This window comes from Aspergillus alliaceus (genome assembly GCF_009176365.1).
Source record: "Aspergillus alliaceus strain CBS 536.65 unplaced genomic scaffold BDW43scaffold_58, whole genome shotgun sequence".
Lineage (NCBI taxonomy): Eukaryota > Fungi > Ascomycota > Eurotiomycetes > Eurotiales > Aspergillaceae > Aspergillus > Aspergillus alliaceus.
Genome location: NW_022474741.1, coordinates 190,945 through 214,490, shown reverse-complemented (window position 1 = coordinate 214,490; position 23,546 = coordinate 190,945). Strand labels below are relative to the sequence as shown.

At 39.8% G+C, this 23,546-nt stretch overlaps 5 protein-coding genes across 5 annotated transcripts; 3 read left to right on the top strand and 2 right to left on the bottom strand.

Annotated features, from left to right (window-relative positions):
* Positions 1-2,174: 2,174 nt before the first annotated feature.
* BDW43DRAFT_322502 (uncharacterized protein) lies at positions 2,175-4,454 on the top strand (the record flags this gene model as incomplete). The annotated part of the gene is made up of 7 exons (XM_032049566.1): positions 2,175-2,481; positions 2,546-2,602; positions 2,659-2,768; positions 2,806-3,366; positions 3,442-3,770; positions 3,824-4,275; positions 4,327-4,454. 7 exons carry the CDS (start codon positions 2,175-2,177, stop codon positions 4,452-4,454), a joined length of 1,944 nt encoding a protein of 647 aa, XP_031895803.1.
* Positions 4,455-6,255: 1,801 nt separating this feature from the next.
* BDW43DRAFT_303534 (uncharacterized protein) lies at positions 6,256-6,606 on the bottom strand (the record flags this gene model as incomplete). The annotated part of the gene is made up of 1 exon (XM_032045429.1): positions 6,256-6,606. The coding sequence occupies one exon, from the start codon at positions 6,604-6,606 to the stop codon at positions 6,256-6,258; it is 351 nt and encodes a 116-aa protein (XP_031895802.1).
* A 2,089-nt stretch (positions 6,607-8,695) lies between these two features.
* Positions 8,696-9,053, bottom strand: BDW43DRAFT_315462 (uncharacterized protein; the record flags this gene model as incomplete). The annotated part of the gene is made up of 2 exons (XM_032048062.1): positions 8,696-8,943; positions 9,005-9,053. The coding sequence occupies 2 exons, from the start codon at positions 9,051-9,053 to the stop codon at positions 8,696-8,698; spliced, it is 297 nt and encodes a 98-aa protein (XP_031895801.1).
* An 8,320-nt stretch (positions 9,054-17,373) lies between these two features.
* On the top strand, positions 17,374-18,397 carry BDW43DRAFT_289875 (uncharacterized protein). The gene has a single exon (XM_032043445.1). It carries the CDS (start codon positions 17,466-17,468, stop codon positions 18,126-18,128), a length of 663 nt encoding a protein of 220 aa, XP_031895800.1. The 5' UTR covers positions 17,374-17,465; the 3' UTR covers positions 18,129-18,397.
* Positions 18,398-20,124: 1,727 nt separating this feature from the next.
* BDW43DRAFT_315460 (pectin lyase fold/virulence factor) lies at positions 20,125-20,699 on the top strand (the record flags this gene model as incomplete). Its single annotated transcript, XM_032048061.1, has 2 exons — positions 20,125-20,380; positions 20,446-20,699. The coding sequence occupies 2 exons, from the start codon at positions 20,125-20,127 to the stop codon at positions 20,697-20,699; spliced, it is 510 nt and encodes a 169-aa protein (XP_031895799.1).
* Between the last annotated feature and the right edge of the window lie 2,847 nt (positions 20,700-23,546).

The following is a 23,546-nucleotide window of genomic DNA, read 5'->3' as shown; positions in this document are numbered from 1 at the left end:
GATCATTAATACTGGCTTGACAGGATAGACGTGATGGTCGGTTAATATAGGTGCTTTATAAATGTATATTAGCTTAAGCTGTATCGCCATTAGCAGTAGCTTATATCTAGGTTTTATAATAGCGGCACCTAGGCCGAAGCTCTGAAAATGCAATGGGTCCCTACAATCCCTGTTCCGCTTAGCCGCTCTGGCCATTCCCCCTGTCTATAAATCAACATCTACCGCAGCACTGCTTCGTGAGGCAGATCTGCCTGATCCAGGAGCTCTACTTAACAGCACCCTCCAGAGAGCAACTGTCAGATACACAAGCTTGGACGCTGAGCACCCAATTATGCGCGTAGCGGATAAAAAGGATCCAAATTCAAAACAAGGCTTAACACTATGCTCTGACATATCTTTACACCTGTGCGGTAACACATGTAAATACAGGCACCTCTCCTGCCACTATACATGCTTCCAACATCCTGTAAAGACTATACTCCTGTTCCACTGCAGATATCAGACTACTCAGACAGCTCATAAACAGGCCATGGTGCTGGTTATAGATATATAGTATATTATGGCTCTATCCTTATTACCTAGGGCTTGGTTCTGCCGGTCCCAAAACGAGGTCTATAATACAGAACTTATGGGTACAGTAGAGAAACTCTAAGCTGCAATCCAGTAGCTATATATATAATTTACCATCTACTTAACTATCTTACTTAATAATCTAGCGGCAGCCAGTCTTCTGGCTGATAACAGACTGGCTTTCTATTGATATAGGCTTATGGATATCTTTTAATAGCTTTTAATACAATAGAAAGAAGGATTATCTCTGCTAAACTTAGTCTATATGTTCCTAGAGATATACTAGATTACAGGTCAATCTAGAATAGAGAGAATGAACTAGCAGACTAGCTTGCTAAGCAGGATATAATATTTAATAACTTCTATATCTCTCTCTGTCATATCTCAGGCAGAAGATAAAACAGTAACTCTATACAGATTTCTCAGTAATATATATAAAGACGGTACTACAGGCCTATTATAATCTGTATATTAGACCCTATACAAAGAGCAGTCACTCTAAGGAATATAATCTTCTCTACTAGCTACTAGACCGGCTTATAGCTACCTGTACAGATTATAGAGACTTTACAGTATATTATGAAAAATACTATTATTCAGATTATCTAGTAATCTACTTCTGCAGCAGGCTAAAGTCTCCTGCCTACTTCTTCTTCTATTCTTATACCAGGAAGTACTAGAAAGATAGATAGAAGTATCTTAATGCGGGTCTATTATAGACTATCAACTGATTCCTTAGTACAACTGCTGGAACTAAAGAATTTAACTATATTATATAATATTTATTCTTCTTCAAAGACATATACCTGAACTGGGCTGCTCAAGCACTGAATAGTGTAACAGTCTATATTTCTATCTGGGTAGAGATAGACAGCATCCCTTTCTAGTTATAGATAACCAAAGCAGGTTTCTACTACCAGAAGACAGGCCAGGATAGTGCCAGGCGCTTCTTCCACTCTTTTTTAATATATATTATTCAGATTTGTTACTGTAAGCATGTATTTAGCTAGTTCCTAGTGAGATTTCTGTTTAGGTAGCACGTCCAGTTGCCCCTATGGCGGCCGCGGATCACGTTGCCGCGTGATCCGCCGAATGACGTTAAATAGTAACCAAACCAAACCAAACCCCTGAAGGCTTGACCTATAAGTTAGAGATATGAATCTATACGATACTTCGTGGTCCTAGTGGCTTGGCCAGATCACCAACTCCAAGCCCTGAAGGCTTTACCCATTAGTTAGAGAGAAGCAAGCGGTTAAGATAGTCTATACAGTCGTCCATATAATTGAGTATCTATCTAAATGGCATCCGATCCTCAGTAGGCTACGTACGTGTAGTTGATACAGCCTCAATCACAAGAGAGGGAGCTGTAACTCATTTTAATATCATCCACCCCCTTATACTCCAACCTTCGTATCTCTTCGATTGGTACCTTCAATTATAGCGCTCCAAGTAGGTCATTTAGTTCGGCTACTACCAAATCTCCCAAGTAATGTACCGGGAGTACCGCTAACTTCTGCCCTCTCTTGTTCTAGTGACACCTGTGGCTAAGCTTCTCACTCTCAGCACGAACGAGAATGGCTAGTTGTCATTCTTGAGGCTTCAGCATGATTAAAAGCTCACCTTCCCATAACACGTCATCTGTGTCTCATTTCCGAGCTACTCCTCCATCTTCGCCTTCTCGCTCACCAAGGCTTCTGACACCGCCCTCTCCAACCCAACAGCAACACAACACGCCAGACTCTCCCATCCAACAACGACGAAGCATACTCATCACTATGGGCTCATGTACTTGGAAGGGCAAGAATGGGTTCCAGTGCACGTGCACTTCTGGATACAGTATCTCCGATTTGGATGTCACTCAGGCATCCTGTGATGACTGCATGCATCCAATGCTTCTGCACCTTAACTTTCGTTAGTCCTTTACGTCTTTTATGAATTGAAGACCGGCAGCTAATTCTTGTCACCAAACCCACAGCCATACATGATGTTACTGTGCCAACTTCCCCTCGATCCAGAATTGCCCGCCCTTTCGGTAAACAGTTCACTCTAAAATATATGTGACAGCATTCTAAGTGTTGATTCCTACAGAGATACCTTCTTATGTTATCTCGCGAGGGAAACTAGTGGATGAGCTTATCGCCCGAGTCAATCATTATCATATCGTTCGAGTGAACGGTACACCGGCATCAGGAAAAACTGTCTTGATGAATCTTGTGGTTCAATAAATTACTCGAGAGGTATGGTCAGGCGACGCCTATACACTCCCTTACAGGATGGGATCCGAAAATTAGTAAGATAGGCTGGGCCGCGCATTTGGAGCAGGAGACCGGCGTACACGGCCGCAGCTGGATCAACTACCGAGCTTATTTGCTTCTAGATGAAGCGCAGCAGTCATACTGGGACCATGAAATTTGGGCAGACTTTTTCAAACGTATTGAGCCTGGTACCAGCCCGTTCATAATTCTATTTATGTCATATGGCTCACCACATAGGGGCTTCTCGGGCTTTGGCAAGGAAGAGCATGTGCAAACTCTGATGGTCTTTGCTGCCGAGCAGCAAATCTCCTTACGACCAGCAGAAGGCGTTGAAACTCACAGTCTGGGCCTACTACCTTGGAGGCCTGTTGGTCTCCTGCTTGACGAGGATGAGGCTATGGAGGTGGTAGGCTGTTACGCATCCATCGTCATACGCCCATCTATAGCTCTAACACCAGACCTGAAACAAGGATTCTTTGCATGTAGTAATGGACATGTAGGGTTGCTAACGAGCCTCACACGTGTTCTGCAAGACGTACCGGTGAGCCTTACCCTAGAGTTAACAGTCAAGATATACCACTGATCAATCTATTGACATTTATATTTTGCATAATAGGCGCTTTATGAGCTCGTGCGAAATGATGTCGCTATCAGTTGGGCAATAGCAAGCAATATTCTTTTCCGCCAGCCCCTAAAATTTTTCGACTACATTAAAGGTTATCCGTTTACCCGAGGCTTACCTTCATCGAGAATATTACAAGAGCATTATACAGCTACAGTCCTCAAGGCAGCTATCACCTGTGATGGTATTTACGGATCTAAGTTTGAAACCAAGAACGAAGAATTGAAACAGGCTCTTAAAGGAATCTGGCGCAATGGATGGCTTCATGCTGAGAGGTCAGATAATGATATACGCTATATATTTGCGAGTCAGATTCACAGGTGGTAAGTGTGGGTTCTATAAAATATGGTGTATCACTAAATCATAGAATATTTAGGTACTGCCACTCCCTTTTCACCGCGCCTGTTCCCGACAACAACCTTAACTTTACTACACCTCTCCAACTAGCGATCGATACTATTACTCATTTCCAACCATATCAGCTGGCCAATGCCCCTCGTTCCATGGCGGTGGGGGGCAATTTATCGCCTCTTGAAGATCAGTACCAGAAGGAGTTCTACCGTTGTCTTTTTCCTATATTGGATGGCCACTTGATAATGTCACCCGAGTTTATAATCAAAACAGGGCCAAAGGGTGGCACAATTGACTTCCTTATTGCTGGGAAGAAGAAGTGGGGGTTAGAACTTCTCCGAGAACATGATCGGGTCGTGGAACATATGAGAAGGTTTGAAACAGGTGGTCAATATTATAGCATGATACAATCAGGGGAAATGGAACAATATATTGTTCTAGACTTCACAAATACAGCACCAAAGAAACCTCATCCAGGTAATACCTGCCTTGCATATATTTTTTTTGCTTAACTAATGTCTTCTCTAGAGTATAAGGGAAAACTTTACCACGTTGTGTTTTCTGAGAACTACCGAGAAGTTGATATATTTGATACCTCGGATCTAAGCGTCATCAAGTCTTTCGTGTTGACAGAACATACAACTCCAATTATTTAAGATAGGCTGACTGTCCACTAATTCATCCTGTGGTTGCATCTAGGTAGGTGATTTCCAGTATATCGGTACACCAGTTTGCACTGCTTTCCGGCAACGTTGCCTCCACTCATCGGCTTTAGATAGGCAGAAGAATATCATACACCCATCCTCTTCGTCGCTATCATAACACTTAATGTAAAACTGGTTACCAGAGGTGAAGCGAACCATATAAAGGCGCTAAAGCGTTGGGCTACTGGGATTGTAGGTCTTGAAATCCTCAAGCCATTATGTTTTGTTCCGTTTAATCTACATTGTTAGTATCAACCGTATGTGTTGAACCTAACTTCCTCAATCCCTCTTAAGGCTTCTGTCGAACGTAGGCAACTGGGGGGACAACTAGCTAGTCAGATCGCAGAAGGGGCCGCGAGCTTGGGTGAGTGCACAATAGATGGGGGTAAGCCACGGACAAGACTCACCTGAGAACGCGCTACTTCGAGCGCGCTGCTTCCCGTACAGCTGAGAACTGTTGATTTTTAAAGCAGATATAGCTAATAAGAGCCGCCCATCTTGCTCAGCTGAATTTTCCGGTTTTTTACGCGCTTCTGGTGGCATAGTAGGTCCTTGAATTAGTTCGATATAGGGAGGCGTGTAGTTTTACTGGGGCTGCGCAGCTCGTACGTGGATTACGTTAAGCGTACGCATAACTGTTTTGCCTCTTGACCATCTTACAGAATCGGAGCACATGCTATGGCAATTGCCTCCCTTTATATCATTCACTAACCGATACAAAGTAGCAGGGACCATACAGAAGGATTGAGCTAAACAAAGCGAAATTTGCTAAACATATCCGGCTCCAGATGGCATGACTAGTCTGAGCATGCTCTATCCTTAGTCCCTGAGCCGCTAGTGAAGATTATTCTAGGTTGTGGGGAAACTAGTGCATGGAGCATGTCCTGATGGTGCCGATGCGTCGGCAGCCTGCCGGAGGTTCGGGAGGCTGCCGACGCATCGGCACCATCCAAGTATGCGCCCGATTAGGCTCGCTCGACGAATTTCGGTCTCAGCAATGTAACGTAACCCCGCAAATTGAAATTAGTCCAGTTTAAGTGCTAGTCTAGTGGTAGTAAGGGAGCCCGGTAGAAAGCGGTGAGCGATAATTTGTCTAGAGTCTTGTTTCAGTTGCCAACAGAGCCTTTCTCCGTAATAAACACTATCTCTAAGACAATATACATGCTTGTAATTGTAATCAAAAAAGTAAGGATCAGGCCCTTGAACCGTGGCTTCTAGAAGCGCATTTGATCAGAGAGATAAGTAAGGGTAAGTATATTAGCATTCTACAGTGTGGTATAAATCCCAACCCTAATATAGTAAAAACCTATTTAAGAAGGCAACAACACTTCTATTCTCTCTGTAAATCCTGAGGATCATATCTGAACTTGATATTTCTGAAGACCACATAGGATGCGAAGCGCAAAAGCGGCCGCACTAACGCAATTTGAAATTCTTCGGAATCTAGTACTTATCAGGATGATAACCATACACTACTACTGCAGTAAAACTTAATAGAACTATTATTCTGAATAAATATTAGATCACCAAAGAAACAGATAGATTCTAATTGCCTTTATCGCTATTTCAGGATGGAACACATCCAACATACTGGACTGATAAAAGTAAAGATAGATGAGAGTCTGCGAATTCTTCTTTCTTTCCATCTCTCCTCCCTGCAACAATTCACAATACCACTATACTTCTAGGGTACAGTTAGCTTCTCTTCAATCATCGTGACATAAGGGCTTACCTGGTTGAATTCCTAAACTTATCAACCAGCGTACGAAGCAACCGCATTCGCAGATGCACCGTTGAAAGTATTGCAGTCTCCAAGTGTGAAGTCGTTTGTTGTGGAATCCACATAGCCATTGCGAATGGCCCCAGGAAGGCTCCCGCAGCCACCTTCCGCGAAGAAGTACCCCTTCTGATGAGTGCCCCCCCAGGTCTTGATCTTGAAAGACTTGAAACCTTTAGGCCAAGTCGCACAGGTGTTGTCCCAGATATTGACGCCTGTTTCGACGACACTACCGCAGTTATTGTCACTGTAGGTGTCAATGACAAAGGCGGATCCGCTGGCAGTGAGACCAGCCATGACGGCGACGGCGGTGATGGAGAAACGCATCTTGGAAGGGGGAGAGATTCTTGAAGTTGGAATGATAGAGAACAAGGTAAAAGACGAGGCTTGATGAGCTGGAGTATCTTGAGCTGATGAGCTGTGCAGATGTAGAGCGGAGGAAGAAGGGTTTATATACTTGAGCTGCTGTGGCATTCATCAATGTTCGCTTTACTCGTGCCATAAACAAAGGTGTATAGCCCCGTCGTAACGTAACTGTGGCCTATCAGATACACACAGAGACACTAGTATACTCCCAAATCCATTCCTAAAGATAGGAGAGCGAATATAGCCAACCACGCAGACGGTTTCTCATGTAGTAGTCTGTCGAACTGTTACTGCGGGGGGGGGGGGGGGCTAGACTTCCGCAGAACCTATCATGAACCTCGTATAACCCAACCCAACCCAAAACATGAACCTCGTATAACCCAGCTCAACCCGAAACCTATCATGAACCTCATATAACCCAACCCAACCCAAAACCTATGTAGGTAACCTATAGTCTATAGATTACCTATCTAAATCTATTTCTATATAAACATAGTCTTGGCATTTATAACATGGTCTTGGCATTTATAAAACCGTTTACTAAGTATATCTTTCTATATAAATCCCTGTATTTACCCTGTTAATATATAAATGGGTACCCAATGGATTACCTATACAGATTATAGGTTATAGTCAGGAACCTAAAACCCATAATAAGTAAGTTAAGAAATTGGTTGGGTTCGGGTTTGAATGGGTTCTGCAGAAGTCTAGGGGGGCCTTGGACGCCTTACTGGTCGATCACTATCCTGGTAAGCTCCAAAAAGCATAATAAAAAAGTTCAGCTTTGTCAGGGCGGCTAACCCCAAAAGGGGTTAGCTTGTTGTGCGTCCTAGTTCAAGTTCTCTGGAGTAGGTTCTTGTTCGATTGCTGCTTTCACACTAGGCTTAAGGATAAGGCTTCCCGCCGACGGGCCGTCTGATACTAATACTACAATCATATGTTTTACCACTTTGCGAGAATTTGTAATATACATTATATCCAACTATAGTACTACAACAGCCATTAGTTCCCACCTACATTTCTGTTACCTCTATGGATTAACAATCCGGGTTGCCATTGATGGTCAGACCCAGCGTTCATTAAAACGATGTAACCCAATATACTGAATGTTACATCCGGTTATATATTTTGCTCCGAGTGCGAATGAAGCTTCGTATCTATACAGATTCGTTACGTGATGGAATATTGTGGTAGTCACTAGTCGGCAGCCATACATGAACTTTACGGGTTTGATGTTTGATCATGTGCGGTCTAATGTTATGCTCATTTCAGCAACGCTGCGGCGTATTAATAATACGTTTCGAGGGCAGGGCCGTTTCTCATTCTGATTCAACCTCAATCTCCGCGAAGGGTCCCTATACCCTAGTACGTGCTAGCCGTAGGCTGTCGTGATAGCACTTCGCGCTGACTGGCCGAAAGCACCCGACATCCGTCTTGGATCCAGACTGAATGAAAGTATTCACTGATTCAATGATAATTAATTTATATATCCTGTATTATTTATTTCTTTATTATAATGATATTTGTATATTTTGCTTCTTTGCAGCCTCATATTTTCCTGGTCTTCAGTGTTTGATGACCTCACAATAAGCTAGCGTATGTCACACGTGAACGTGGAGACTCTACAAAGACGTAGGGCGTAGTCTTGTCATAGGATTAGGCGCAGGTTACAGGTCAGCAGACCACCGTATTAGTACTGGTGACGCGCGCTGCCGCACGCCGTAAGCCCTGAAACGATAAAGACATTAGTAGAAGCAAAGAGTCGCATCCGAGTTTGCAGTTTAAATTTATTGACAGATGAGGACTGCACAAGAAAAGGTGGCCCAGTCATACAAGGTACAATCGATTGGTTCTGTAAAGTAGAAAGAAAGGAGAAGAATGAGTATTTGTATTAGATAACTAAAAAGAAGAGATAGACAAGCTTCTGGAGAGCAGTATTTTGAAAAGATAAATATACTTCCATGTTTAGTTGGGGGGTAAGCAGTTGTAGAGATCCTAAGAGCAGGAAGTTATATTGCCAGCTATTTTTCCTGAAAGGCCAGCACAATACTTAACCCTTATTTATAAGATTCATGGCGGCCTTGACATTCTCAAGGACACTTTCAAGGAAGTAGATAAGATTATCAAGATTATCATAGCCAGTGTGAAGGGCTGAGTGCTTCTCGGTAGAAGAGAGGCGGGTGCCAGGATTATTCTGAAGGGGACTCTTAAGGTATAGAGTGTTCTTTACAGTTTGGAGTTGTGTACGGGCTAGATCAAGATCGTTACTGATACCATTGATAAGGCTTTTAACATAGCCTAAAAGGCCAAGGAAGGAGTTAAATATAAACTAAGATAATAAACAACCGATTGTACTTACTGTTGACAAGACAGCCAGGGGCAGAAACATGAGGAGTGATACTGGCCATTAGAAGCGCTAAAGAATCAGCTAAATTAGAAAATAGAGTACTTAGAATATGTTATATAGAGAGATACTTACAAGAAGAACTGTACAGCAGCAAGTAGTGAATTCTGAGATAAAAGTGGATAGTAGACAAGATAGATGTTGATAGATGATAAGATAAAGATTAGGAAATATAAGAAAGGCTGTATAAGGTAACTGGAATAAAAACACTAAAAAGTAAAGTAATAGTAGAAGTAAAATAACAGATTCACTATATTTTACTTGACTAGCTAGATAACATAATCTTTATCTTAATATAGCAAGTATAGCTCAGCATATATTTATTAAATATATCAGAATTATATAATAAATAAAAGAAACAAGTGATAAACTCACTGTACTAGAAACAGAAATATAAATAGCTAAAAATACTGGGCAGTTACTAGTTACAATAATCTTTTTGATATAGCAAGTATATTAGTATAAGAAGTTTTTTGTAGTCTCTGAGAACAGCACTCAGGTATAGATAAGCTTAACTAGAGAAATAATTCAGGTTTAACTACTATCTCAGTTAATGTGATTTAAGTGTCCTTATTATTGTCCGGCTCTGTAAGGTCAATTCCTTTATAGTATTCTTAAGTAGAAAGAGAAGAGTTGTTATAATAAAATAGAATTGAATTTATATCATGTAGACTAATAGACTTTAATAGAGTTACAGTAGTAACTTGCTGTGTCTACTGGTCCGGTTATTTTTGCTTGCCTATTGCGGAAGATGGAGTTAATGGCAAAGATTAGGCCAGTATTAATAGAAAGTGTATATTATCTATTACTATTATAAGTTATGGATTTTCTTTAGTCACTCTAAAGATATGTCCAGTAATGAATACTTAAGTATTGGAAGTTAGTGGTAAAAAGTTGATCTAGCGCTGGCTATTCTTGAAATAGATAGTAACTGAAAATATATGCTAGGTCCGGCTAGAACTATTATAAACTATTAATTAGAGATAGTAATATAGGAGTTTTAAGCCATTATTCAGCTATTCTCCACACTTACTTACTATAGCAAGGAGTATTACAGTTAGTTAGACTGTCTCTAAACAGTGTATAAAGTATAAATCTGTATCTTCATGATTTTCTGGATAACTGGACTACTTGAGAAGGAATATTATTCAAGTTTAAGAAGCTTCTTACTAGTCTACTGTGTGAGTATATAGAAGAATATAAAAGTCTTGATTTTATATAGTAGCTATTAAAAAAGAGTCCCAGGTGTAAATAAATATATTAGATAAATAATACTCAGACTGGTTCAGTTTACTGAAAAATTAAACTAGGATTAGGATATCTTTTTACTCAATATTATCTGAAAATATATCTTTTTCAGGGATATTAAGTGAAATATATAGCTGTAGAGCAAGACTCTTACTAGACCGGGTTAGATCCGGTTCAACATAGTCAATAAAGTCTTGAATATAGAATGTAGAAGGGAAGTTTATATTTAGAGATATTCTCAGAAATTATATTTAACAGTTTTTCAAGGAGGAAATCTATAAAAAGCTAAAGAAGATTACTATATAGAAACGCTTAGGAAACCCGGGAAATATAGAAGTAAGAGCTTTAAATAGGAATAAGAAAATACAGTATTAAATAGTAATTCAGCCTGATAATAGTATAGTATACCCTGCCTGTAATGTAGCTACACCCTGCCCGCATTGCATAAACAAATCAGTTTTAAGTAAGAATATATTCTATTTTATCATTATAAGATTAGAATTATAAGTTAGAATAAAGGATACAGATAGAGAGCAGTTTATTTTATAGATTTTACAGTTTTTCTATTTCTTTTAATACTGAGGATCAGGTATAAAGAGAAGATCTTCAAGATTAGTACTCTACAGAATATAGAGTATATTGAATAAATATACTCTAGAGAGTTATATATATTAAGAGTAATATTTTAGTAAGAATATTTAATATTATCCAGTTAGAAGATTCTTCAAGCCTAGAATTGGTATAGAAAGAGTTAAACTTTTAGATTAAAATAGAGCTACTAATCTAAGAATCTAGATACTATACTATAATAATTTCTTTTTTAAGATCTTGGAGCTATTTCATTTTAGTCTATAGTTATAGATCTAGTTTAAAGCTGATATCTTTTATATTAATCTACTGTAATAGATAGAATTTCTTCAAGGATTGAAGTCTAGACAACTAAATATATATTAAGTAATACTTTCTATAGCTATCTTAACCTTATCTGGTTAAATTATCTTTAAGATCAAGGATTACAGCTTTAAGTGTTAAGCCTTAGACTTTATAGTCTGTAAAACAGAATGCCGGATATATTATAACTTATTTTCTTCACATGGAGTAGCCTTTCAAGGAGATAGATCTCTCTAATAGAAATACCAGTATAATAAACAGTTCTAATTCTTTAAAGCCAGAGGCTTTTAATTTATTCTGTCAGAATAGAATACAAGCAGGCGATTTAGTGTAAAGTATATAGAGATTATTAATTTTAAAGAATTTAGCTAGTGATATATCAAGTTAGATATAGTCAGCTTTCTTATAGAAAGACAAACTTGCCAGTTAAATCTATTACAATACTGACAGCAGTTCCCGCTACTTTATTAACTAGTTCCAGCGCGGTGCAGCTATTAGTGAGTATTATAGCAGATATATTGATAATATATAAAAAAAGCCTGGAAAAAGAGATTTTAGTGTCTTAGTCTGGCTGCTGGAGTAGGTCATTAACACAGAGTCTTAAATAAACTGGATTAGTAGACTTAGTTTGCTTATGGACAGCTGGAAAGATATAGATTATTTAGTATCAGGTTTATACAAAGTGTTCCATTTGAATGCAGTTAATCTGATACTGAAGTAAGTTTAATTTTACTATAGCAGTCACATCACCTAGTTAAGATATAATAAGAGAGATAATAGCTTTTGAGTTAAGTAAAGATAGATCATTATCTATTAATATTCCTGCCCTTACTCAGGATAGCAGGTCTTAGAAGAAAGTATCTTATACCTGTCTTATCTATTTATCTAAAATAATCATATTTTAAAAACAGTGCCAAATCAGCTAACTATTCTTATCTTTTTTATTATTCTTTTATAGTTTCTTCCACAGTGCTGGGCCGTGAACAGGTAGAAATTAGAAAAAATTACCTATCAAGATAACTACTGGAAGTCCTCTAAAAAGATTAGTTAAATTTCTATTCAAGGACCGTATGACCTTGTAGTAATTATCTATCATGCTAAGTATACTCAGATCTACTATACTAACTTTATCAATAATCATGATTGTCTTTTAGGACCAGAGTCTTCTCACACAGGATTTCACTACTGAGCCTTGTGAGCAATCAATAGAGATACCAAGCAATATATAGTATATATTTCCTCCAATATTATCAGCTACAATACCGGTTAGGGCTATGAGTATAACCTTATACTTATGCTAGATAAAGTCTATACCAGCCACAATTCCTTTAATAACCTGACTCTTACCCACGCCATCTTCTCCTCCAATATAAAGAAGGATTTGCAGATATTTTATAGAATTATAAGTATAATCTTTCTAGTGTAAAGTCTCTAATAATACTTTTTCCATAACTAGCCACTATTTTACATTAAGAGAGATATCTTCACTGATAAGAGAGTAAAGAGCCGCACTAGTAGAAAGATCACTGATTTAAGATTAGTGTGCTATAATAGTGATGGCATTTATGTCTAACAAGGTTAGTATTGGTTCTAGAATACTATCTTTAATCTCTAAATTAGAGTCAGGAAATCTAAAGCTAGAGATAAATAAATCATAACTTGTAGTGTCTTCTTTACTAGACTTGGCAAGTTATTTCAGCCAAACCTCCCAATACTGGAGTATTAATAAAGGGAAGAACCTAAGGCCGGATGTCTTATATACTAGAGTATTATAGATATTAAGGGATTAAAGGTTTTTAAGCTACAGACTATAAAAGTAGATTATTGGCTAGTCTATTATAGGAATATGCTTTCCGGTGACGTGTATCTCTCAATCCTATAATCTGGCAATGAAGTGGAAAGCAGTAATCAATATCTTAGCATTAAATATTTTATCTTGAAGAGAAATAAGTTCTTCACTATCTTTACTATATAAATAAAAATCTGCTAGTTCAAACTCATTAATATTATAGATATATAAGTCAGAAGTATAGTTTACTAATTTCTATAACTTTATATCTACTTAACAGTCTTTCTTGGACTTTTGGAGAAGCTTGATATTTTACATAAAGACTTAGTTATACTGCAGTAGTATCAGCTCTATAGCCTTCTATACATAAGTATATATATCCAGTTTTATAGTATATTGAAGAGAGTGGACAAAGAGATCCTCCCAGGAAATAAATAAGCCCAGCATTATCTTACTTATATCATTCAGAATTAACTCTGTTTTCAGGTGGCCTCCTGGAACAGCATCCTCAGCAGATTAGCACTTAGTGAGCTGCCCATGAAATGTGACCATAGCCACCTGGAATAGAGTACAGGCTAAGTATTGTACATGTGTGGCATACCAGGGATATTTCGGATCAAACTCCATATCATCTACTGATGTGTCACATATATTTTTGGTCTATATAAGCATGCAGTATTCAAACAAGGACAGGGAAGCCAAATACAGGCCATGCTATTTATAGTTATTAAAAACACTTACAGGAGCTAAATTACCAACTTTAAAAATATAGGGTTTCTCTGCCATCTTACTCATGGAGCTATTATTATTGAAGTTGGTTAGTTAAACAGCCGCGCGCATATATTATCTCAGTCACCAGAGATTAATCTGGATAAAGTTATAGCTAATAATATAGTAGATCAGTAGTTAGAGTAAAGTACTTACAACTTAGACTCCACTAATCTTATAGTTATAAGAGAGAGAGTTAAAGTAGTGTAAAGTAAAGTTATCTATATCTTTTTCTTTTAGATATAGGTCAGTTACTGTTAGAGAATTGGCTACTTTTGCTTTATTAATAAAGTGCTTTAACAAAGCCGCCTTGACTATTATTTACCAGGGAGATATATTATCTTTAGTTATATAATTAATAATATAGTGGATTAGAGACAATAATTTAGAGACTGTTAGGATTCAAGAGATATCTTAGTTTGAATGGATATAGCTAGCTATGGCTGGATTCCACAGGTTTATCCAGGTATAATTTTAAGTGAGGTGAATTAATCCAAACTTATCCACCTTAGAAGTAGAAACCAAATCTTGTAATATACTAAAGTAGCAAGTATTTTTGCTGGATCCTATTTACTAATATTTAAAGCAGGTTAAGAGATAATTCCGTGAATGGATTTGCTTTTTATATATAATAGAGTTGCTGTTATAGGATAATCTAAGATAAAAATCATTATCGGATTCATGCTCCTTTCTGGAAGGCAGTATTATAGAAAGGTTCACTTTAGAGTCCTGCAGGATACTCTGATCTATACCTTGTATAATAATTAATTCCAGATAATGAATCATGTAAGCAGCAAATAGCTCATCCTTTAGAAGCTAATCATATAAAGTAGTAAAACCAAGATTACTCTTAATCTATACTAATATATACAGGTACAGCATGCCTTGACCATTGGTCTCTATAACAGCAAAATAATTGGAAAGATCTCCAAGGATTCCAATATAGCCTGTATTAGTGGCAAGAAGGCCATCCAGGACAGTATTATATATATAATGAAAGAACTATGCAACTGTAACAGGATTGGATATTATTATTACCTCACAGATAGCAGCATTTGCTAACATGAAGGTATCCTCAGAAAGCTCTATACTAGCCAAGATTAGAACAAGGAGATTACACAAGTCTAAGGAATTAATTATCATCCAAAAGACAGGTATCCTATAGTATATAATCAATCTACAGATCTCAGAGCATATCCTTAGCTTGTAGACAAAAGATCCTGAAATATATATCTCAATTGCCTCAATATTCTGTAGAAGTCATTATATAGTGAGATTCTCAATTTATTAACTAACTATAACTGCCTTCACTGTATCTTATAGCTGATTTACAGTAAGAGAGGCAATATCCTGTATGGTTAATTTCCAGTGCTGCTATTTAATAAGGAATATATTTCCTAGTGAAGACTTTTAGAGCTGCAGCATGTCATATAATAAATATATAAAGATTCTGTGACAGGCAAATCTATAACTATAAGTACAGCTAAGCATAGTTCCTTGGAGGGCAACTTATCTTCTACTATAGTGACTGAGAGCCCACTGAGCAAACATAGCTAATGATATAGGAATATCACACTGATCTAGATATCCTTCAATGCCTGTCAGAAAAAGGATTAGGAAGGCAGCAGTGAAGTAACACAGATTAGCCTAGTAATTAACTAAGGTGGTTTAACCTTGAATAGTATATAAGATAGCAGGTATCCTTTAATAATGAAGAGAATAAATATCTGTAACCTTGGTTCTATTTTAGAAACATTCACTGGCTGGAGCTGATAGATTTATGATCATGCTAAACAAACTGTCTAATATATAAATATTAGGATCTTGTTATTCTCCATTAATATCTGTAGAGACAGATCCGGTAATCAGAAGTTCAGCTGAATTAAAGCCTTAATCCTAGGCAGTCTACAGATTATTCTTATAGTTCCCGGGTTACAAATTTACTGTATAACCTTCTCATTCATGGTAATCTCCCTTATTGAGACAAATGATGCTATTGCAAAGTTCTGTAGAAATAAAGTTATTACTCCAGTCCTCTATTATTTATTGATTTAAAGTCAGTTCTCGATATAGATAGTTATATTATATCAGGTATTATAAAGCTACCAGAACCTTGGCCTTTCAAATAAATAGAAATAGATTTAGATCAGTGTCTGCTAGACACTGTCATTCTAACCAGAATACCTTGATCAGGCTCTGCAGTCTCACTTCTGGGCTTGGAAGAATCTGGAGCAGCGGTTCGGGATTCTATAGAATAATAATAAAATGGTCTCAGAGCGCATAATAGCTGACTGGAGAAGCATAGCCGCCCGATCGTAATTTCAGGATAATACCAAGAGAATGGTATTTTGCAATAAGACATTCCTCTACAGGGGTGAGGTCTTCAAGAATAGATAAGTAGTCTTGGCAGAGTATCACATTAACAAGATTCTTTATAGAGAACTTAGGGATTGTTTCCCGAAGAAGTACATTATAATATAGGGAACAAAGTATCCAGGTATTCCTACAGTGGCTATAAGTATCAAGGTACTCTTTTAATGGTAGTAATATACTGTCCTTGCTTTGAACCCGGTAAATATCTATAATAGAGACAAGTTTACCGCAAGAATAATACAGGTCTCTATTAGCAGCAGCAGAAACCGCGTCTTCATATCTGATAATAGATTCCTGTATATAGAAATGTAAGATACTGAGAGAAAAGCAGTCAGAAGTAATAGCCCGCATGTCTAACTTATTATATAAAAAACCCAGTGCCTGATCTAAACACTGTTATATTCTGTCTGGAACTATAGTCCGTGGCCACTTTTCTTTTAGGCATAAAGGTGGTGGACTATACCTTCTCTTTATAGAGCCTTGTAACTGTATTAGATTAACTAGGCGGTCAGGTCTGAGAGTTTGTTATTCAATGGAAGATAATAGCGCCAATATGCTTAAGGATATTGTCATGGAATTTTAAGTAGAAGATTGAGTCCTTGGATTCAGGCAGTGACTTGAGGGCCACGGTATTAAGTGATGGCGGCAAGCATCACAAGTCTTATATCGAGATTGATCCCACGGTCTCAGGCATCCAGAACAGACTGAAGCCATATCAATAAACACTCATCATTGGGGAAAGGTCAGACTGCAGGGCGGGCCATAAGTGCGGGGTATTTTAAATAGTGAAAAAAGCAAGCATAGATACAGTTGCCATTTTATATATAGAGATTGCAGAGAGAGATTTTTTCACCTACATGATCCTTATATTCTTCCTAATGGTTGCAAAGGGTTGTTGGGGGGGGGGGGAAGGGGCAGACAGTTCATATATACAAGGATAATCAATAAATAAACAACATGAAAGAGTTTAGGTTCCAAAATCAGTTACATTGAAAATACTAAGCCAAGATATGGGTATAGAAGCAGCAGAATCTCCTTGTACATTGAAAAAAAGTGCAATGAATGCCTAGATACAAAATGAAACCCTAGACAAAACAGCAAATCATAGAGAAGAAAATCACGTTACCGTGAAATATGTCAACCAATGAGGGAACGTCTTGGCACGAAAGCACAGCCAATCAGAGCGAAGGCTTTGGCAGTGCGATCACAGCGTCATTTTGCGGACAGCTCGCGGGTGGTAGTAACCCTTTCACTCAGTTCCTTCGTTTCAGGGCAATGTCATCTCAGTCAAAAACACAACATTTTATTTCATATCAACTCCAGAAACCAAACATCTGAGTCGTTATAATGTGTCCACCGCTTGCAGCTATCGAGAAAGACAACTCGACCAGTCCAGACATTCCCAAATGCATTCCGGATGATGAGCTCTCCCAAGGCGCCTACACGCTGGCCCGATCTCACCTACCCCCTCCTATCCTGAATCACAGTGTCCGCGTCTTTCTTCTTGCAGATTGGGTAGCCCAACGCGAACAGTCAGAATGGGCTAGTGCCGACAGGCGGAGTCTGCTCTGTGTTGCCTGCATTCTGCATGACATTGGATGCGCAAGGGAGTTTGACGGCCCACAGCGTTTCGAGGTCGAAGGCGCCGATGCTGCTGCTGATTATCTTCGTCAACATAAAACACCCGATGCAGACGTACGCGAAATCTGGCAGGCAATAGCCCTGCATACCAGTCCTGGAATCGCAGAGCGTATTAGTTCTCTTGCCCGTCTGGTGCGTCAAGCTGTCCTCACCGATTTCGGTAAGGAGTTGGATAAAGAAAGACACGGTGCTCGATGCACTGCCGAGGAGCTATTCCCAAGACTTGGTATTGAGAAGCTCCTGGGGGATACTGTCGTTGATCAAGCACTGAGACAGCCTGAAAAAGCACCAGCGGCATCCTGGCCGGGAATCCTCCTGCGAGCAAAGAGGGAATTTCCAGAATGGGATGGAGTCAACAAGGCATTTTGAGAGAGATCGATTTATCTTCAAATCACAATAAGCTTCAGATAGGAAGATAGCCACATGTGAATTCTAGGCTAGTCTTATCATCCAGTGGGAGATATCTTGATATCATATGATATCTAACTACTGCAGAAAGGAAGGGATTATGATCTCAGATACATTTTGTCTACTATTCATCAAGATATTAATATTATGGGATGTGTGTTATGTTCGCAATGGGTCTTTTAAATAGTAATAATATTCCTTGTGGTTATCCATATCATTGTCTCCAAAGCTCTAAAGAGTATGAGATATATATAACCCACAATCGACAACCAAATGAATTATCTACAACCACAAACTATTTTAATACAATTAGAGGGATATCTCAAATAGGCAAGATAATGTGCCAATATAATTAGAAAGATATATAAATAGGGCCACTATGAATGAAAGGCACAACAGTGGTATTAGCGGTTTCCGTCTATGCCTGTCCCATGAGTTAGGTTCAGCCTTGCCTGTGTTAAGCAGCATCTTAACAATGGCCTCATTACCGTTCTCAGCGGCATATGACAGTAGCATCCGTGCATCACTTTCTTTTAAATCAGGTTCAACTTTATCTATATCAAGTAGTATCTTGACAATGGCCTCACGACCGACCATTCTCAGCGGCGTTCATACCATCCCCACATGCCCTCCGCCTGCCCCACTTTTTTCTATCTCTGTGAGCTTAGACTCATATTCTCTAATGTTGTTTCTTGTTTTTGGTATGGGAAGCCGTGGTGGTGGGATATATATCATTTGAAGAGGATAAGGACTGTTAAACACACTTAAAGGAGTAGAGTAACAACCATTAAGGTAAATAGTAGAAAGGTTAAAGGTACTCAAAGAAGTAGAGCAGAAGCTATTAAGGTAAGTAGTAAGGAGGTTGAAGAAATATTGGCACGTAGATAAGGAGTATTCCTGAAACTGAGGAGGTGGGCCCGGACCGCATTACCGAGCTCATATGCGGCAAAAGCTCCGTGATAAAAAAAAAGGGTTGACGCTGGACCCACTGCGCTGATCAACTTATCTGCCAGTGGATTCATAGGCCGGGTTCGCCTTCGGTTCAAATGCTGAAACATTGGTAGACTCCGTTCTGTAAGCGAGATGGCACTACGACTGCTTTATATATTGTAAAGGATTGGGCCTATCAGAGGCTATATCTAAGCAGCTGCGTACAATTACGCATATGATAAATAGGGACCTATTGAACCTACGCTCCTAACGAGTACATTCTAATGAGGTAGTTGAATATATCGTTGTTCTATAAGCTCTTCCGATCTATATGATGGATGGTGTGTAGTCAATACTTCAACATTGCAGTCCTCCTATACCGAAGACCCCTATCAAACTCTTCCCCCGAGCTCTTTACATATATTAATTAATCAATAACTCACATATCGTCTGATCAGAAAGGTGCACGTTTTTGTACTACTTTTTCATATAAGTCTGACAATCTGTAGAATTTAAACCCGGGGCACCCCTATCAGCGATCAGTAATCCAAAACCTGTCTCTGTCTCTCGCGTAGTGAATACATGAAGGATAAATAGTGAGACGTTGTCATTACACACGGCGGCTACCATCTATAACTTACGTAGGATTAAAAACGCAACTGTGCTTACCATGAAGCCTTTTCTACTTCTGGCGTCACTGCTCTCCAGCAGTACCCTGGGATCCAACTTGTCAACCAAGGTGTAGGGAAAGCCAGCTGGGTTCGCCTGCAGTGTTACAGGAGGCGGAAATGCGACTCCAGCTATTTCAGCGAACGTGACTAAACTGCTCGACTGGCTTACATATAACAAGACTCGCGTCATTGTACTTGACAAGGAGTATAATTTCATAGGTAATGAGAGCTACTGTGAGAACTGCGCTTGCTGCGTATTTAACACCGATACTTGTGGTGACGGCGGCCAGGATGTGATCGAAACGGATTTTGGTTGGTGTGGAGATAGGATTCCAGTCGACTGCACCTATCCCAACATGACGACGATTGACGTGGCATCGAATAAGACTCTCGTGGGGCTTGGATTTAAAGGTGTTATCCGTGGCAGAGGACTGCGCTTCGTTTACGGCTCCTCGAACGTTATCATCCAGGACATTCATATCACAGACATTAATCCAGGATACGCCTGGGGTGGAGATGCGATAAACATGGACGGATGTGATTTGATTTGGATTGACCATGTGAAGATTTCATTGGTTGGCCGGCAGATGACATCTATGGGATATGAATTCAGTGAGTTCCCTTGTACTGTGTGAAAGTGTTTATATTCTCCATGAATGCTTACCAAGTACTAATAGATGGACGTGTCACCATCTCGAACACCGAGTTTGACGGAAGAACCAATCATTCTGCTACGTGTGACGGACATCATTACTGGACCATCCTTGGACTTGGAGAAAATGATAAAGTGTCATTCTTCAACAACTGGATCCATCATACCTCTGGGCGCTCTCCAGACTTGGGTTCCGTGAGCACCTGGCACATTTTCAACAACTACTGGTCCAACAACACAGGGCATGCATGCTCTGTCACCCCGAGCCTGCTATTCTAGTGGAGGGAAATGTATTCTATGATGTAGTGAGACTGACCGAGCCTGGCAATGGATATGGAATGTTTATCACGAACTCCAGCACGGCATCTACGTGCAACTCAACCATGAAACGCCCATATCAGGAAAACGTGCTCACCGACAACGGAGACCTATCGCCTTATACAACCAATAATGTAACATCCTTACAGACAATCGCTGATGGAGATGAACAGAACATCAACATTATGCCGTCGGCCAGGTTTTACTCGTTACATGACGATCCTTTGCAATACAGTCGGTAATTAAACACATTTAATGGCATGATGAGGACTATAAAAGGGTCTTCACAGGCTATAAATTATAAATTAGATACACAGTCAGGCAGCACCTCAAAAATCAATAGGCTTGATCTGTGAGTTGATGTGGATCGGTCATTCTAAGCCAGAAAAGTAACGTCGTGGCCAAGCTTGGCCTGGAAACAGGCACCCGTTGCTCAACTCCTGACTCTTGTGCGGTTTATTTTCCACTCCACAAGATGGGTAGGAGAATGACAAGGCCCGTCTGGCGTCGATTAGCTCGGGGGAACCAAGCCGGCTCCCGGTATGACATTACAATCCTTAGCCATAGATTAGACCCCAATTTACAAATCTAGTTTGTGCGTGTTGGAGGGATTTATTTCCTCTCAGAAAGCTGGGCCTACACAAGAGCTGAATCTATAAGGCTGCAAAGTAGGGTTGACGCCAAGGCTCTACCAACAGAAGCGTTTCAGAAGTTCTTATCCGAGAGTCGCCATATAATTTTATACTACTGATTCTACTCTTCAAGAGCCATCAGATAGCATTGTTTCCATTCTGAGCTATGGGCTAAGGACTGGGATTAAGTCAGAACTAAAACGAGCGTATCGAGGGCCGGATCGATCGCTGACCCGTGTTACAATCCTGGTTTATAGCATAGTTTAGTCAGGGGACGAGAATGGGGACGTTGTCTTGTGCAGGTGGGCCATTGTTGGTTTCTGATGAGTCGTTCCTTTTTCTCTTCATTTTTATTTTCCTTTCACTTCTGTTTTGTGGATTGGTATGGGGCTCCCGGTTGTGAGATCACAATGGGATTGGCTCTACTAGAAGATCAAAGTGAGACGGAATCGAGGTCCTCGATAAGCACTAGACTCAACAATAGCGCCAGCTCTAGCACCAGAGTTGGAAAATAATGAGAGAGCAAGTGCTTCCTGGAATCTATAGGGCTCATGGATATAATCATGACCATCGTTCTGGAAGAGGTGCCTAAGGAGTAGGTCAAGATCCCTAGCGGTCACGAGGAATTTCTCTCGATGTTCTGTCCCCAATCCATATTTTTTTTTTGTTAGTTCAGTGCGAATATACTTTGAATATCAATTAGTCAGTTCCAAGCCATTTGAAGAATGTAGAGGAGCACAGACATTATAGACATCGTCCTTGACATTATTCGGCAGTTTTCGACAGGTCTTTTTCTCCCATTCGCCAATACAGCAGGAAAGATTATGACACACTGAATGTTGCGATGGGAAAGTTTGCGTTGAGCAATATAACTCTCCGAGAAAAGCTTTAAACTCTGGTTAGGAGGGTCAGGCTCCTCCTTTGTAAAGTATCTCTCTTCGGGTTCATTTCGGGGCGACATCTACGTATGCTGATTAGTTATTCATGCAAGGAACGGAGAACGGAGGTTAAATGTAAATGTATCTTACGTCTTCCACCTTTCGACGGCCAGATCATATCTTTGATCAGTAGCTGGAGCCCTTTGCTTATGGCAAACCTTGTTTTCTTTATTTCCCTGCTCCTGTTGGTACTCTGCAGGAAAGCCGCGTAACTCGCCGAGCTTGCGGGGCTCCTCTACCTTTTGTCGTCGTTGCTCTTCTTTAAATAAATCTGACATGTTGTCACGTGGTATTGGCAGATGTAGATGACAACACCAGGGCAAAGTCACGAAAAGGTTTGAAGAGAGAAGAAATTTTGGCGAAGCCCAAAAAGTTCCCTCCCTATTTGTTTCGTATGATGGAGACACTAGGCTGCTCAATGTGCGATTGAGCCTGCACTAAACCATCTAGCTCATCCAGCTCACCCTACAACTTAGCGTCGCTCACCCGTAAAGCAGCAAGCCCCAGAGGGCTCCCCTGTCCTTTGGCCGAGCTTACACAGTTGGCTTAAGTACGGCTGAGCGGACGGGAAGACCTGTTCTCCACACCCTATGGTCGTATGTGTCAGTTTCTCAAAGACAGAGGATTATATAGAGCTCTTTTCTCCTGGTCTTGGCTGAGAAATGTAATTTTGACTGATTTCGAAGCCTACATCCAGTGCGAGACAACCTACCAGGTTCAGTCATAGAAATCCTTTACTTATAACGATCTTGCGTCGTATTTACCTAGTTATAATGGAAATGTTAGGGCACCTGAACATGTCGTCTGACAGCCTCAACATCCGGTTCAGCAATGACGCTTCCTGATAACGGTACAATTCTTGGATCTCCGTTTGGGGCCGTCAACAAAAATAAATTTAAGTAGTTCCTTTTCTACATGCGGGTAAGATGCGATTTCCATCTACAAAGTGGTCGGAAAATTGCTATTTTCGGTTATCAGCCAAGGCGAGGTTGGCGGCGTCGGACATATCACCAACCCGCCAGTGCTGAGGGCCAAAGACCTTTGTAGACGCGCGGTCTGAAGAGCAGCCGCTAGAGGAACAAAAGACATAAGGTCATTGAGATGCCCATAACCGCGTTGGACTGTAGGAATGATTTGATCCGAGCAGTGACTGAAGGAGTAAAATATCTTCTCTACTATATGTCTCTCTATTCTCTTTTTAGCTTACTTAATCCCTCTTTCGATGAAACATCCCTAGA

Bases quoted from the DNA above. Each gene is read 5' to 3' on its own strand.
- BDW43DRAFT_289875 (XM_032043445.1), top strand. From the start codon at position 17,466: ATGTGTCCACCGCTTGCAGCTATCGAGAAAGACAACTCGACCAGTCCA.